The sequence below is a fragment of the Mus musculus genome, chromosome 13 (genome assembly GCF_000001635.26).
Source record: "Mus musculus strain C57BL/6J chromosome 13, GRCm38.p6 C57BL/6J".
NCBI lineage: Eukaryota > Metazoa > Chordata > Mammalia > Rodentia > Muridae > Mus > Mus musculus.
In genome coordinates this window covers 37,886,579-37,904,414 of record NC_000079.6, presented here as the reverse complement: position 1 = coordinate 37,904,414, position 17,836 = coordinate 37,886,579, and the positions used below count along the sequence as shown (strand labels likewise).

At 43.7% G+C, this 17,836-nt stretch overlaps 1 protein-coding gene across 22 annotated transcripts in view; it reads right to left on the bottom strand.

Annotated features, from left to right (window-relative positions):
- Window positions 1-17,836, bottom strand: part of Rreb1 (ras responsive element binding protein 1) — a 173,624-nt gene that overhangs the window by 47,591 nt on the left and 108,197 nt on the right. For 15 of the 22 annotated variants that reach the window (XM_006516757.4, XM_030247394.1, XM_006516754.4 and 12 more), the window contains 5 exons: window positions 15,443-15,544; window positions 11,757-11,863; window positions 10,431-10,643; window positions 5,914-6,003; window positions 4,628-4,791 (listed from right to left, as the gene is read on the bottom strand). In XM_006516757.4, coding sequence (XP_006516820.1) covers window positions 4,628-4,791; window positions 5,914-6,003; window positions 10,431-10,601 — 425 coding nt within the window. In that variant the 5' untranslated portion in view covers window positions 10,602-10,643; window positions 11,757-11,863; window positions 15,443-15,544. Of the gene's footprint in view, window positions 1-4,627; window positions 4,792-5,913; window positions 6,004-9,216; window positions 10,644-11,756; window positions 11,864-15,442; window positions 15,545-15,734; window positions 16,627-17,836 lie in introns of those variants that run through there. The other 7 variants (NR_033615.1, XM_030247397.1, XM_030247395.1 and 4 more) reach the window with 3 other exon arrangements.

Here is a 17,836-nt window from a genome sequence, read left to right as displayed (position 1 = left end):
TGGACAAGAATAGGAGCTGAGTTTGGATCCCCAGCATCCACAGACAGAGCCGAGTCTGGCAGCGCACACTGGCAGGTCCAGTACTGAGGAGGAAGAGACAGGCAGGTCCCTGGAGCTCGCTGGCTGGGCCAGATAGCCTAGTTGGATCGGTGAGCTCCAGGTTCCTGGAGACCTGTGTCAAAAAGTAAGGTAAAGAGCAAGTCAGGTCCTGAAGAAGGTACCAGACAATTTCAGGCCTCCACCAGCTTATGTAAAAATCCATAAGAATATAAGCACCACACACACACACACACACACACACACATTTTCCAACCTAAACAGCATGAGCACTTACAGGATAGGAACAACATATGATAATACTTTATTCAAAAACTCTTTTCCCTCTGGCGTGGTGACACACACCTTTAATCCCAGCACTTGGGAGGCAGAGGCAGGCGGATTTCTGAGTTCGAGGCCAGCCTGGTCTACAGAGTGAGTTCCAGGACAGCCAGGGCTATACACAGACACCCTGTCTCAAAAAACCAACCAACCAAACAAACAAAAAAACAAAACAAAAAAATCCCTCTTTTCCCTAAGCTTTCTCATAATTTCTTTACTCTATCTACCTTTAGTTTTAAGATAGCATACTATGTTGGGCGTCCTGTTATGCATACGTAGTATTAGTACCTGGGAGGTGCCAGGAAGATGGCATGAGCCCTAGAGTCCTGGACAGCATACTGGATAGTCAATGAGTAACTGACCCACACACATCCATACACAAAACAAACCATGTCAATTTACTCAGTGTAATCAAAGTCTAAGAAATACAGGCTCTATGGTTGCTGCGAAGCAACTGTCGATGTGACTACCCATAACAGTTTAGTATTTAGTATGCTAGCTCACTGTGTTTATTTTACTAATGTAACAATCATACAGAGAAGGGACTGAGCAGCCTTAAAATCAAGGTTAACCAACACATTCCAAAATAGCTAGTGACCAAGGAAGAGAGAAGTATTCCATTGAAGGCACCTGGATAGCTGCTAAGAATACCCTGAACTCTGGATCCTTAGAGTTTGTGTTGTGAGATTTGTCAACCTCCCACCCCCACCCCAGGTGTTAGCAAAAAGGAAAAAAAAAAAAAAAAAAAAAAAAAAACTGGAATGGAGCCTAGACCCCTCTCACAGGCAACTGCCGGGAGGTCAGAGTTCACCTGCAAGGCCAATGTATTCATGGAGGCACATCACACACACAGCCTTCAGAGCAGGAGGGGAAGGCAGTGTCCTCAGTGACACTGTATCCTTCTCTCTCTTCCTCGGAGAAACGGAATGCTACATGGAACAGTCTGCTAAGTCCATGTAATGACAACAGCAACTGAAATACAGAAAACCATTCCAGGAGAAATGCAGGACAGCACTCTGGTCTCAAATACAGCTTCTCAGTTGACTGCTTTCCTCTAACCATGTTTATCATAAGAACCTCGGTATCACCCCTGTTCTAAATCCCTCACACATCCCAGCGCAGTTGTGGCTCCTGATCAATGTAGCTCGGATCTGTGCTTACGAGAGGTCCCAGCTCACCACCAAAGTCTCAGATCCTGGAATAGATCGACCCATGCAAATACATCTAACTCCACTCTGACACATTTTTGTGAATATTTTCACATTTTTCCCCCAAAATACAGCTCTGCCAACAAATGAAGGTGGTAATGACTTTGTGATTGATTAGCAAAAGTCAAATATTCTTTTAACCCAGCATTTACAAGTTTTGGCAGGAAAGACAAAATAAATGTAGCATTATGACCTTAAATCAGTCATAGGGAGAAATCTGGGAAGACATATTTGTGGGCTAAAACAGCATATTCCTAAATAACCAATACATTAAAGAAGAAATCATGAGATAAATTAGAAAATACATGGAGGTAAATGGCAAAAAAATATAGTATACAAAACTTATGGATCCACCTGACATGGTGGCACACACCTTTAATCCTAGGCAGAGACAGTCAGATCTCTGTGAGTTCAAGACCAGCCTGCCCTACACAGTTCTAGACAACAAGAATCCCCTCTTCACTCCTCCAGCCCCAAAGTATGGAAATGCAGTTATTACTGCCTGTATTCAAAATATCTTCAAGTCTACAATCTAATCCCATACTTGACAACACCTGAAAAAGGAAGAAGAGAGCCTGGAGCGAGAGGAAGGGTGAAATGATGCTTAGGCCCAAACTGTGGAAATAGAAAAAAAAATAAAGAGGAAAACGTCAGTAGAACTAGAACAAAGCCCTCTCTACAGTAAATCCCATAATTAGGGCTAGAGAGATGGCTCTGGGTTCAGAGAGCTTGCTGCCCTTGCAGGACTCCAGGTCCAGTTCTCAGCATCCATACACTGGCTCACGGGGCCTGTGACTACAATTACACGGGGATCCAAACTCCTCCTGGCCTCCACAAACATGGTACACATAAAACTCATGCCGTACACACACTCACCAACACATGAAGTAACAAATAAAAGCACAAACAATAACAAAAAATGAAAACAGTGTAGTTATTAAAGTTTTGGACCTCACAAGTTAAAATCATTAAAAGGGAAGCCTGTGTGGCAAATACTTTGACTAGTGAGATGAAATGGCCAGAATTCTTCAAGAATGTAGCCAATAGGAAATCTAAGAGGTTGGCTGCTAATCTGAAAAAAAAACTGCAAAAAAAAAAAGAGAAAAACTCAGGTGTGGTCACTAATGAACTTATAAAAAAACCAAACCAAACCAAACCAATCAACCAAAGTACCCACCACCATCAGCAACAACAAAAATCAACTTGCCAGAGTATTTTCCAAAAGAGAAAAGAATGTTCCACAGTTCATTTTCTGATAGTAAGTCTGACATGAAAAGCACACAGCGTAAGAAAACTACACACTGGCATCTATTATGATCACAGCCCTAACCATTTATCAAAATACCAGTCAACCAAGCCTGTCACCATTAGAAATGCTTGTATCCAAGAGGCTCATTCGACCTATAGCACAGGACAGGATTGAATGACAGAAAACAACGACAGAAAACAAGCACAGAGATCATTAACAAAATCTAACGTCCCTGATAAAAACCATAGCAGATGTGGAATAGTTAGGAACTTCCTTCAGCAGGTAAATTTCATTTAAGATATCAGACCCACAACAAGCAGCAGGGGTAGGGCTTCAAGGTGAATGCTTTCTTCCTATGATCAGAACAAGACAATAATGTCGACACACTTTACTTCCATTTAGAACTATACTCCTGGTGCACCTCAAGAGATAACCCAGGAAATTAGTGACGCCTAGAATGGAAAGAAGAACGGAGCCATCTCTACAGTAAATCCCATAATCTTGGGAACAGAAAATCTTAAGGAATCTACTAAATAATAAATAACTCTGAGGGTGAAGAAGGAAGCCTAGAAAGGGTGCAGGAAACAGTTGTTAAGGTGACAGTGACAGTGCTGGCATGGGGCTCAGCGATGGACCGAGTCCCTAGGGTTTCATTCCTAGCTATGAAGAGAAACAACCAGAAGGTAGAAACACATGCAAGGGTCCTCGTCGTGCTTTGATACCCAATGGCAACAGAGGTGGAAGTATAGCAGGACACTTTACACTATTGAGGTCTGTACTACACAAGTAAATACCTACACACATAACATAAAATAAATAAAATTATAATATACGGAGGCCTTTCATGAAGCATACCTCACTTCTGGACGCTTAGACAAGAGATTCGCCAGTGGTAAATGATTGCAGCCTTACTTAGACACCCAATAACAGTAGGTACTATTTACTGAGTGCTTACCATGGGCTGGGAACTATTTGCTAAATTCATACTTTCCAATCCTCATCCTAAACCGACTAAGTGGACTGGATTCAGAAATTTACAAACACCTGAGGAGACCTGGATTCTGCTGTGTCACTGACCATGAGAATGTGACAATCTGAGTCTCTTCTTCATCCCCAAAATGTTCTTAAGACGTTTGTGTTTGAAAGAGAGCGAGAGAACATTTAAAAGCTGTTTCTGCTCTGATTGAAACCCATGCTACCTCCATAACACATATCCCATGGCTTCTCTTCTCGGCGTAAACCTGCCTCTATTTCCTGTCTCACTCCTGAGAGCGCATCATTCCCGGAAGTCACCTCCTGTCACTTATTAGATGTTCTTACACCCTGCTTTATCTCCTTTCTAAAGCTTCAGAACCAGGCCACTTAACTATCAAAGGCTCCAGAATTCCCCACTCCGCAAAGAAAAATCTGTGGCAGATCTGGTAGGCATATGGGGACATGTTTACACTGAAAAGTTGTATCTGTGATGCTGCCTTGTCCTAAGGGTGCTTTGTTGTAACGAGCTGCCCACCTCTACCTCTCTAACAAAGGAAAACTCGTAGTGGCACAGGGGAAAGAAATAAGATTGTTCCACCCCAAAGAACTCAAGGGCCAAGGTTTAGCCTAGGCAATGCCTCTGATACCCTGAGATGGTGCGAGTAAGTGAATACAATCATCTCAGATTTTTCTCTATGGGAAATAGAAAAAACAAACAAACAAACAAACACTCAACAAAAACCCTCTGAAGCTTTTAGGCAAGTCTACTAATGGCTCAATGGTGCAGTCAGCCACCCAAGCAAGGAACAACACCCACCTGTGCATGTTCCCATTGGTGGTGAAAGACTGGCCACACACTGTACACTTGTAAGGCCTCTCGCCAGAGTGCACCAGCATGTGACGATCCAGGGAGCTGGCCGAGCTCAGCGACTTCCCACAGATACTGCATGCGTGGTCAGCTCCTCCCGTGTCTGTGTTGTGCTGCAGAAGCAATCGGGACAACGGTCACTGAGAAGATGGCACTGGGAATACAGATCTGGAGATCTGTGAGAAAAAACAGTGAAGTTTCTCCATCTCCCAACCCCCGACCCCCACCCTCCAGGTTTCTTTTCCAGTGTCTTCGAAAGAGCCAAAGGCATTAGAAGATGGGCATATGATTGTTTTTGTTCTATTATTTTCCACTCTGATGCAAAACTCAGAACTAGTCTGCAGGTCCATGGTTTAAACTAACATATATTATGAACTCCTCTGGACAGGAGGAGTCTTAACTATACAGCCAATATGAGAAACAAATAGTGTGTTTACACACTGGGAGGCTGCAGTCCCTCCTCCAGTTTGAAGACTTAGGCTGGTTGTTAGATAACAGAAACCTGAATGAGGTAGTTCCTGCTTTTGAAAATGACAAGGAAAATCTCTATCCACATCCAAGTTTCCTCGGTGACTAGGTGTCGTTACTATTTAGTAGCTTCTTAAGACTTTAATGCATCATCATTCCCCACTGTTCCCTCTGTCACCAGCAGTCTGCCATAAACCAGCAATGCCATAAGAGGACAAGGATACATCCTATGATAAGGGAAAAACAATCCCAAGTCCAGGAACTCCTCGGCTGCAGGAAGTACACTGGTACCATTTAAATAAAGGGCAGGAATGGACACGAGGACTTTGGGCTTCAGCCAGCTGACTACATGGCAAGGGGGGAAAGTCAGGTGTGGTGACAGATGCCTGCAATGTAGCTTCTGGGACAGAAGCTACAGACAGAACTCAGCGTCATCATGGTGTGAGATTATGTGTAAAGGCCCCCATGACTGTTCCTCTTCCTCCACACACACACATATATAGAACCATACTATAGTCTTTCATTATGAGGGTTAGTCAATATGGTTACAAACAGTAAAAAGCATTATATCAAGATAAGTGATAAGTTACCTGGACATTCTGTCTTAGACTATCATAGAAACGTGACTATGCAAAAATCACTCCATAATTACCCAAGATTGCTAAAACACTAAATTTTAAACATAGCTTATAATTTACTAGACAATTCAATTTAATTAAAATAAAATCATCCTGTTAGTGAAAAACAATACAAAAGTAGGGGCAAACCTGACGGATGTGCATGGTCAGCTGGTGCTGGGTGGTGCAAATCTTTTCACATAGGGGACAGTTGTAGGAAGACTTCTCCTCTTTCGTTTCCTAAAACAAGGATAAAACAGGGGATGATTTTCCCATCACACTGAACTGGTGTCTTCCACTTCTGTCATAAGCCCATGAATTAGAGCTGGGTCTAAGCAGCTGCAGTCATTACACTGGAGCCTGTCCAGGTGTTTGTGCAGGTCACTCCCCAATCTGCCCTCAGTTTCCTTGTTTATAAGTGGGAAAATCGACACTGGCTATACTGTGCTAAGACCACATTGATGGGTGAAGAGGAGACAGAGCCATGGTGCTCTGCACAGATGGGGCACCAGGTGTTTATCACTTATACCCCAGCTCCAATACCATTGTCTTTTGTTGTATGTGTTTGTTGCTGCCCCATGCAGCCCAGGTTGGCCTGAAACCCTTTCAGTAGCCTAGGCTTTCCTTATCTCCATTTTCTTGCCATGACCTTCCATGTGCTAGGATCACAGGTCTCAAGCACCCTCAGAAACATAATAGAGGGAAAGAGATACAACAGGAAAGTCAATCCCACCAGTGGAAGGCTTCCTTGGTGCCCCAGCAGTAACTCTCAGGGGTCTAACAAGGCTCTGCCCATAAAGCTAGCATCTTTTTGGCAGTGCCCATAAATAGAGAACAAGAAGAGCTCTGACCTCAGCAAAGCCAGTCAGCATGACAGCCCAGACTCAAGATTCTACACGAGGTGACAAAAAAACCAAAAACCAGAACAAAAACCCAGCTCACTGTTTGGTTAGGTGGCTCACTTTATTTTTCTTCAAAACATACAGGACAAGCTTCCTTCAAGCAATATATTCTTACCTTCCTACAAAAAAGGCAAACTTCTTTCACTGACACTTGTTAAAAGTTCCTCCTGCCAACTAATTCCTGGGAAATCACAAGGAATGACCAATATTACCTCCTAACTCACACAAAACTCAGACACGAGTTTTGACATGAGTCTCTGTTCCTAAAATGCACTGGACTCATCCCTGGGAAGCGATCAGGAATTATGATGGCTGAATATTATGTCACCAGGCTTTCAAAACCAGCAGGATCATCCAGGAGCTCTGTACAATACCAACTGCTAGACTCTCAACATGCTAGACCAGGACTGGGGGGAACTCTTGAGATCTGTTTGTCTTAAAATCTCCGCGGAAGACACTGATGGCTAGACCAGACGGTCGTGAGCACTCATGTAGACCTGGATGCAGAGCTCACACTGTGGCAAGTCCAGTCAAGAGAAAGCATTTAGGGGAGATGTTAGTGCTAAATAAAGTCAGAGGCCAGGGAGGAAGAGTGGCTGGATGCTCTGGCCAACCTCCACATCCTTTTCTGGTCTTGGATATCTCTGAGGAGATTCTTCTCATCTGAACTCATTTGACTGTGTTTTTGCCTCTCCACTGTTAAGACTAATTGTTGATCACATGTTGATCAGTCAATTTATAGCAACATCAGGCTTGTTTTTTTTCCCTCCGTAATCCCTAGGAGATGGCCACTTATTAGGGATCCCATTTTCTGGAAAAGGAAACTTTAGAGTGCAGAGGGACAAGGGACTTGCTCCAAACAGAGAACAATGAAGTATTGACACCAGCTTAATCCTCAGACTAACTGTTCAAAGGCCCACACCCAAACCATGATACAGTTATAAGTCTGACCCTGAGGCACAGAAAAGCAATACCCTTGTGATGTTCATGAGAGGTTATGAGAATAAGGTATCCTAAAGACTGTGAAAACAAATGGCACCATGAACCAGATGGATGTATGTGTGGGGATGTCTTGTTTGAAGCTCTCTCGAGTCTCAGTGTAAGCACCTTTCTGGTTGTGGAAGTGGGTCAGAGAACTAGGCCAGTCAAGCATTCTGTCTCAGATTCTAAGGAAGATCCCAGAGACATAAAAAAAAAAAAAAAAAAAAAAGGAATCTGGCTTCACCCAGTTATCTTCTAGTACACTTCTAGTTCTCTCCCAGGCACAATAAGAGGATGCCTCACAGGTCAAGACTTCCAGTGAAAAGTCAAGCTCTGAGGTATTTTAATCCATTCATCAGACTAACAATACTATGTAGATTTTTTTATATAAGGAAAAGATTCAACAGTACATTGTATTAGTGTGCATTTAAAAAAAGAAGAGAAAAAAACCTCAGCCAGATACTGGCTTTAGTCCCTGAGAAGACTGAGGCAGGGGATTGCTTGAGCCTTCAAGGTTCATGTTAGTCTGGCAAAACTGTGAGACCTTGTCTCAAAATAACCTCTAGACATCCAAGTGGCCAGTCACTTGAGGAGACATATTTTAATGAAATCATCTTGTGGTCACCTTGAAGTAGACACCAGGCACACATTGTGTGGAGGCACACAGGGCTGACTGATATTGACTCTGGGGTTGATCATTAACCTCTGCCAAGCTTGAAGCTGGCAGCGCTGTCGTGTAGGCTGTAATGTAAGTTCACAAACCGTGGTGGTCTGTGGAAGCAGATTTACTAACTTTTAAAGGTGAACAGAATAGCAAAAGAGCATTGTGATGATGGAAACGGCTCAGGCTAAAGGCTTCTGAGCCCAGTTATTACAGTCACGCTGGTGAGAGAAACAAACTTCCTGAGCTGAGAGATAAAATTAGCAGCTAATGTGATAACTTACCAGTCCATAATGAAACAATCTGGCACCCTTGTCAGCATCCGGCTGTGGCTAATCTCTCCTGGAATGCTATGGTCACATGGATGCAACCTTCCCCAAGGCTCCCTCCATTCTACTCTCCCTGTCCAGTTGTCAGGTAAGAAGGCCACTTCTTCACATCCTGAGCTGTCTATGCACTGTGTTTTGTTTTCTTGAATTTGGTGCTGTATTTAGCAGGCTACCTCTGGCCTAGGCCTCCCTTCTAAACACAAAGATCCAACTCTATTGGATCCCTGAGGAGAAAGGGGTAGGTAGAAAGTGGCTCACTTGCTTACACTGCACACTCATTTCTTCACCTCCAGATCCAGAGGCAGAAGGAATGACCCTAACTGTCTCCGTAGGGGAAGGAACCAGAGCCTGGACTTGGGGCAGCTATGCCGCGCTGTGCTATTTAAGGAAAAGTTCTTGCCCATGTTCCATTCATTCTTGGTAAAGCAGAGAAGGATGAGGAAGACAACGAATGACCTGACATCTCATAGTTGGCAGAGTAGCTAATGGAAATAGAAGCTAGGCCTATTGTTAAATGAGTTGATAGACAGTGAGACAGATGGAGAGATGGACAGACAGGCATATGAGAGTGGAAATAAACCTTTTCTTCCCAGGGCTAGTGTTCCTTCTGTGCTCAGGCTGAGTATTTTCTCAGGCACCCACAGGAAGAGAGGCACACGAAGGCAGGGGGGAGAGAGAGAGAGAGAAAGAGAGTTATCAATGCTCCAAGCCTATAAAACATTCCTGAGCTCTGTCGAGGCCTCAGGCTTGAGGTGAGGAACGGAGGCATGCACACTTACATGCTGCAGGGAACGTAGAACTGTTACTCCACCTCCTAGAGGGCACATTGAGCTAAAAACCTGAGCGTTTGTCAAAGGTCATCATAGATGTTCTCAGAGAGTAGTCTGCATAAGAACAGCCATTAGTTCACCAAAGCCCCACCGGTTTGTCCTGTCCATGCCGCTCACAGATGCTCTGAGACCACCACCTTGTCTCCAAACAAGGAGTAGTGTGACTACATTATACCAACAAGAAACTGGCGGGGAAGTCACTGTACACTACATGATCTCACAGATGAACTGAGAATTATGTGCCCTCTGCCCCCTTATCTATCTTGTTAAAAAAGTGCCCTGTTTGTTCATTAACTGAAAAAGACAATGCCTTGTTCCCAGTAGAGGAGACAGGGGCTTTTCTCACAACATTCATTCCTCCCAATTTCTGTTGATGCAATTACTCTTTCCAATCTCTCCTGATCCTGTGACCAGTGAAAATTCAAGAGGATTAAGCCGACTGAACTCAGGGCTTTGCACTGCTATGAAGCAACCGAGCACAAGCCTTTTCCATTCGATGGATCTTAATTGGGATTCTCTGAAGCCAAAAGGCAAAATAGGGAAGCTGAACCCTGAACAAACAGGAACTTATTTGAAGATTTTTCTTTCTTTCTTTCCACAAGGAGCTGGCTTAGAAAGAAAACAAACAAACAAACAAATTAATCAGCTGTGTCAAGGGCTTTCCTCTGCATCATAGCAGAGGCAGCCAAGTTCACTCTATTAAACAGAAGCTTGTGCTGAAGTCAAATCACAGGCAAAGAATAAGGGTGCACTCCCTGAAAGATACCATGGCACAAAGGGTTTTCTCCATGCAAGGATATAAATCATGAAAATATTTGCTCCTGAAAAATGATGACAGCCTTTAGGTCTACCTTTAATTCAGGATGTATCCAGGGTGTCCCTTTAGGCAGTGTGGGAACTTCTACTCTACATTCTCCCAAGATGAAATCTATTAGCTGCTCCCGCCAAAGCCACACACCCTCACCTGGTTCCTTCTGCCAATCCGATTTGGTCCTGGAGGTTTCATGGGGGACTTGATGCCCTGGGGGCTCCCACCATTCTCTGTGACACTCGCTACGCTCATTACTGCTGACATCATGGTGTTGATGGAAGACAGGTCTGAGCCTTCTAAACCAATGGGCGAATTCGACGTCATCGGGACAGGGTTTTATGCTTCTAAGAAGTCTCTGCTATAGAACTGAAAAAGAGAAGTCAGCGATGTCCTTGTGAGAAAGTGTAGGATTATCATAGTCATGTGGTGCTAATCATAGCTACCATGGTAAAAGAGACAGAAATGCCCAACACCCTTGCCCTAGTTCAACCCAAACCCAGAAGAGAGCTCAAAATTATTATTATTATTATTAATTATTATTTCAGTTTGTTCATTGTGTTTATTGAGACAGGAGCTTGCAATGTAGCCCAGGCTGGCCACACTATGTAGCCATGAATGACCAGAACTCCCCAATCCTCCTGCTTCAGGCTCTCAAGTACTGCGATTACAGGTGTGAGCCACCACACCCAGTTCCAAAGCAGCTTAAGCTTTTTTATACTGATGGAAGGCTTTTCTGTTCCAAGTGCTTAGCACCAGTGCAATTCAAGCCTTCTGAAGCATCTTCCTTTCCCCTTTCTTGTTTATCCCACATGTACTGTGGCATGTTTTGTGTTTGCACGTAAGTGGGCCCATGTGTGCTTATTGTGTCGTTTCCTTGATCGTTGCCTTCTTTATGCACAAGGAAGTGTCTCATACAAAACCCAGAGGAAGTGCTCACACAGAACCCAGAACTTGCTGATTTGGCTGGTCTACCTAAGTATCCTGTCCCTGCCTCCTGAGCACTGGGTTACAGGGTGGGTGGGGTGGGGTGGGGTGTGTGTGGTGTGTGTGTGGTGTGCCATACACACCTAGGTTTTTAATGTGGGTGTGGGGGATTCAGACTTTGATCCTTGCACTTCTATAGCAAGCAGTTTATCCAGTGTGCCATCTCCTGAGCCCAAGCTTTCCCTAATCTTCGTGAGCAGAGTTTGGAAAGGCCTGAGCCTTTCCAAGAGGAAACAGAGCTCCCGTTTGGCCAGCACCTCCCACGTACCCTGTACTTGCTTTCTTCTAATTAAAAGTTCTAGACTTAAGAACTAGCTGATAGGAAACTTCAGGTTTCCTCTAACTGGATGCAGTTTTAAGAGGATGTGTGTGCTGATTCTATAGATACCAACACTGCTGTAATTACAACCAAATTTAAAACCAACACTAAAAAGCATGTTTCCAAAAAAAAAGTTACCTATACCTCATAAAAGAACTGTCTCCATTGCAAATTACCTCCATTTTCTGCCCCAAATGATAGTCCCTTGCTCCTGCTGTCATCCACATGGAGTAGGAAATGACTCTGGGGAGCCCTTTTATTCTCTGGATATCACTCCTTTATGCTGGAAGACAAACAGGAGACACTGCATTAGTTGATTCATCAAGGAAGGCGACTCAGTACTGTTGGTGGGGAGTGAAGGGCACACGCCTTTGACCCTCTGAGCCGAGACACAGAAGTGAGAGAATCTGAGTTCAATGCTAAGCTGGGCTACGCTTAGAAACTTGTATCTCAAAAAAGGAAAAGAAACAGATTCAGTCTCTTTGCTTAGAAGGAAACTGTGGAACCATTAACTTGCTGTAATCTCAGATCATGCTCATGAAATACAAGGAGGACAAAGTAAGTCACCTTTTTCTTATAAAACTGTATGTGGGTTTTCAACCTATCGTCTCCTGCTGTCTCACAGACACTCAACAGCTGAGGAATTCTTACAGTATTTTACTCTTTCTCAGCTACCATTTCACACAAATTTTCGCTTATACTGCACCCCATTTTTTCACAGATCTCCACTTGACTCACTCCATTTCTCATTTCCTAAGAGCTCAGAGCCTAACAATAAATATTAAGCCACATCTAGAAGACACTGGGTGATAGGAAACAAACAGCCAAAAGGAAATTCATAACTCAAGCCACATCAAAATTGACCTTATTCCTAAACCAAAAGATAAAATATATATGGGAGCAGGGAGTTTGTTCGGCACATACGGAACTTTGATCCCCAGCACCTCCCTGCGCAAAACATGCCTCATGCTGTTACAATCTGATGCGTTCCCTCGAAACTTGGCATTAGAAACTTAATTCTCAAGTTCATAGGCTGATGAGTGTCTTTGGGGGTGGGGTCTTTTAGAAGGTTAGTGAGATCCAACGAGGGGAGCAGCAGCAGGAGGAGGAGCCAGCAGACTTAACCTGCCTCTCCAAGGAAAGAAACAAAACTCAAGCCTGAATGCTGCTTGAAGTCTCCCCACTGGCCAGCAGACCATTTCAAATTAGTAAGGTGTCTGCATGCTTGGTTTCTCTCCTTTCTTTGGAAAAAACCATAAAGGCAGGAGTGCACACCCAGAAGAGAGCACACACTTACTTCTTTTTTAATACATTGATAACAAGCACGCCATCAGTTCCTGCTGGAACCAACCAGCATGTATACATACCCATTTTATTCCTAAATGAACTCACCTCTTTTAAACGCTCTTCTATGTATTTTTAATGTACAGAAAAGTTTAAGATAGGTGACTAGAAATGGTCACTATAATTCTATTATGTTGGTAAAGAGAAAACATATCTTTCTACCAATTTATATCAAGTTTAGATGCTGGTCTTTGGTCGTACCATTACCATTTTCCCCACTTTGAGACAGGGTTTATCTATACAGTTCTCTTTTTCTTTGTTGTAGACAGGGTCTATCTATCTAGTCCTGGCTTCCCTGCAATCCTCTATGTAGACCAGGCCAGCCTCTAACACACAGAAATTCCCAATGTTCCCATCTCAGGAGTGCTAGGATTAAAGACATGTACAACCACGCTTATATAGATGAATCTAAAAAGTAAACATATTTATCTATTGTCTTTGTTTGTTTGTTTATTTTAAGAGACAGTCTTTCTATTGTAACCCAGGCTGGCCTCCTTCAGATATCCTCATACTGGAATATTTATAGCCTTTTCAAAGAAATTATGTAGACTCTCGATTACTTTGATATTTCTGTTGAAAACTGGCAAATAGACACATACAGGAATACAGCCTGGCATGACTCTTTCTGTCTCTACTCTTCTATGAAGATGTCTCCCACTGCCACCTGAGGCTGAAGTGAACAGTAAGCAGTAATTGTAAGCAGTAGTTAGGAAGTGAAATCGTGTGTGTGTGTGTGTGTGTGTGTGTGCGTGCGCGCGCGAGCTGGGATTAAATGTGTGCACCACCATGCCCAGCCACATATTAGGGTTATGTTCCATCATGTCCAGCTCAATAGGAAGTGACAAAACATATATTCCCTCCATAGAGGCAAATTACCAATAATCCCTGCCCCACATGTCAATCCAGCAAGAGCACATATAGCTAGCTATATAAATGTGTGCTAACTACCTAGCATTTTTTCCTACCTGAAAAGGAGAGAAGCCTTGCAATCATGTTCCCTGCTGTCTGGACAGGAAGACGCTGGCTACATCTATTTCCTTCTAGGGGATAAAGTGTAAAGTGTGGCACTAGGAACCCGTTTGTTTACTTCCTTTCCATATTTGAAATGTTAAGTAAACAGCAGCAAGGTTTTAAAGGGGAACTATGATTTCTGATGAGAATGCAGTTAACAAAAGGAGAGGGGCCTGAACACATGCTGAGAGGATGTTTCAGAAGCACCAACACGCTGTCCTCAGAGCTGGGCTACAGCTTCACGCCAGTCTGCTAAGTCTTGGCTGAGTCTGGCTTGGGAATTTTCCTTTGGGGTCATGGAACAGGGCAGAAGGAAAAGCCTAGTGCAAACTCAACACTGTTAACTGTTCAGCTTTAGAAAAACATTAAAAACAACATTTATCTTTACATTAATGCTGAGGTAAAGGATAATTTATTTAACCAGAAACAAGCTGGCTAGTTCTAGTTGATCCTCTGTAACTATCCAGCAATAATGAAATGAAACAACCATCCAAATGAAAACATTTAAGCCTGCTGATACTCAATCTGTGTTAGGAAAGACAATTTTTCCCTTTGATACAATGCCATTTCCTGTGCATGCTTTAAAGAGGATACTAATACTCACTCTTTAACATATGTTCCAAGTCTCAGAGAGAATTCTGTGCTTGTACCAGAGGGGCTGAAATCCCCTACCTTGTGGGGTTAAGCTGTTAGGACTCCTACCTACTAGGCTAATATAGTTTTAATAGTTTAAGGTTCTTGTGTAGTGTGTGTTTGTTTAACCTAATATTCACAAACCTAGAAATGCCTCATTCTCTCTTCCACGCAATTGCTTCTTCCCCGTATTGTCCTAGGTACTGCAACTAAGCTCATTTTTAAAACAAAAATAAAAATGATAAACTTGCTCTGTGGTAATAGCGCTTGGTGCCAAGCTTGACAACCTGAATTCAGTCCCTAAGATCCACATGTCAAAAGGAGAGAGACCCGATAGGTTTCTCTCACACACACACACCCACCACACTAAAATCTTTCAAATAAAAAACACTGGCCCTGTTTTACTAAACATGTCCAGCTGGAATCAGACAAGGACCCCAAATGAAGCTCTCAAGTCACAGATGTGAACGATTGATACCACTGATTGCTTCCGTTTTAGTTGCTCTAGTTTTGAACCTGCACTTTGGAACTGGGAGTTGGGAAGAAAGAAGAAAAGAGGAAGGAGAAGGAGGGTTGCCTGAGGTTTTGCTTCCTGTGAGGTGCCCTGCGCATCCTCTTCTGAGACGCCTCATCCCACACACCAGAGACTCAATAGCTCAAGAACCAGCAAGATGCAGTTATGATTTTAACAGGATTTCGCTCTATGCCTTGGGGAGAAAGAATGGATGAGGTATGAGGAGGAAGATACAAAGGGACAGACAGGACAGAGGGCCTGTGAAAGCAGCAGACAATTCAAGTCCAGGCAAGGGAGTGCCTGAAGACTCACTCACGTGAGACTGCTTGGACTCAAGGAAGCCTACGCAGGGTAACTGACCTGTTTTCTTCGTTCTGCCGAGGAGCTGGTGAGGACTGGGCCCAAATGTGGGCAGGGTCACACCTCAAAGCCACCACTTCTGGAGCACAGGATTGCAACAACCTGAAAAATTAAAAGAAGATAACATTAAAAGATGTTTAAAAGAAGGAAAAATTCTGCTTCTGTCTAGTTTCCTCTACTCAGTGTCCATGGTGAGGACAGTTCCCACCCTGCATCTGCACCTGTAAGCAAGCTGTTAGCTGATTCCACCAGAACATACAAGTGTGCCTTCAACAGCTAGGACCCCCATTACCTCTGCCCAAGTACACCCTCCATTCCCGAGATGCTGAGGGCTTGTTAACGACACAGGAGAATGCTCAGAATGCTAGCTCTAGGTGGAGCTTTGAGCATCCCAGTGGCGTGGTAATAGTACTGGAATGCACGGACCACTCAGTGGCAAAGCACCTGCCTAGCATGTGAGGCCCCAGGTTTCAACTTCGGCACCATAAACACCAAAGAGAGACAAAAATGGCTGAACAGACCCAGCTGATTCTCCAGCATAAAGGAGGAAAAGAGAAACAGCACTTGGTGCAAGCAGAAACAGAGGAGAGGAAAAAGAGCTGAAGAGAGTAAGAAATGTACAACTAACAATGCCTTGAGGTAGAGATTCCTACAAATACGGGGACATCGCTGAACAACTAGGACCAAATGCATGCCCTGTTCTTTCTGTAGAAGATACAGAAAACATCTTCGCGCATGTCCCTCGGGAGTCTGAGAATGTCTGCTCTGGGGGTCCACGGACCCTGAAAGCCCAGAAGAAGGGGGCATGCAGCATGTTCTGGAGCCACAACACAGCAACGAAGGTTGCAATACAGGGACAGGACTTAAGAAGCTGAAGGGCTGGCACATAGCTCGGAGAGCCAGCATCTGCCTGGCACGCACAGAAGTGAGCTCCAGGTTCCCCAACGGCACCACAGAAAGAGGAGAAAGAAAGGTCCCACATAAGCAAGGATGCTGAGGTGCAGCTGTCCTGCAGTTTCTCACTTCTTCCTTTCTCAGAGCATCTGGAAACAAACAAGGTGCGTAAGTGTACCACATAGCTATCCTTGAGCATCTCACGGGGAGTCCTCCACAAACAGCTCCCAAGCACGTGGGGCAGGACTGATCTGTGTGGAAGAGAACGCTCCACCACCCTTTACTCTCACAAGCAGTTCCTGGGTGGGTAGTGACACCAAGATTCTTCCAGAAGTTTTTCTGTTTTCATACTTCAGTGACTCCATTCTCTATTCCTTTATGTTATTCTCTTTAAAAAGTTCTTTGGACTTTAGAGTACAGGAGCAACTTACAGGGAAGGCTCTGAATGAGCCAGGGAGACCCTCATATCTGGAGGCCCCTGACACAACCCAGTTATTCTCCAGGTAAGAAAAGCATAAATGCTGCCACAGAAAGTCATATACTCAACATTTTTGTTCACTGTTAAAACAAGTGATGGGAGACGCCTACCCAGGGACCACTGGGTCAGGATCATTGCTTCACTGCTATATGACACACGTTAAAGAAAAGCTCCATGGTTAACTATTTGCCCAGCATCCTTTAAAATATGAATCAGGGGCTGGACATAGTAGCGTACACAGAGGTGGGCGGATCAGATAGGCTGTACAGTAAGACCCTGTCTCAAATACATACATAATATCAACTTAGAATGCCTATCCAGTTTTCAGAATTGTACAAACAAAATACCCCTGTAGATCATCCCTACCTATCTCAACTTATTAATACTTATAAAGAAATTAAACATTTAAAAAAAAGTACATAGCTCAGTGGCAAAGCATCGGCCTAGTATTCTTGAGGTCTTAGATTCATCCCTTCCACTTATATCACTGTGTGTGTGTGTGGGAGGTGGGGGTAAGGACAAACTTCCCTTGATTGCATTCATTTTTAAAATAATTGGAGGTTGTGGGTTTAACTCCCATGGTAGGGTATTTGTTTATAAAGTTGAGGCCCTGGGTTCAATGCTTACCACTGAAGAAAAAAATAATGACAGTAAGAGTGCAAGCAATTTTTAAAATATAATAAGTTTAGTAGCATAGTCTTAGAAAGGAGCAGCTTCTTTTTTTTTTTTTTGAACTGTCAAGATCTCCAAATACATGGAGTCAACTATAAGTATGCTTGAGTGGGAGACAAGTATCGGAATTAAAAATTTCCAGAACCTAAAAATCGCATTAAAATTATTTTAGACCCAGTTCCTTCTCTTTCCATTAGACACTCAAGGACGCAAGCAGGCCCAGGTAGCTTCCCCATAAGCAGAAAGGACTGAGGGGGAAGGACGCGCTCCCAGCACAGGGTCAGGCTGAGAGTGGCTCTGAAAGCTGCATCTCTAGCGCTGGATGGGAGTGACTTGGGTGAGCTGGATCA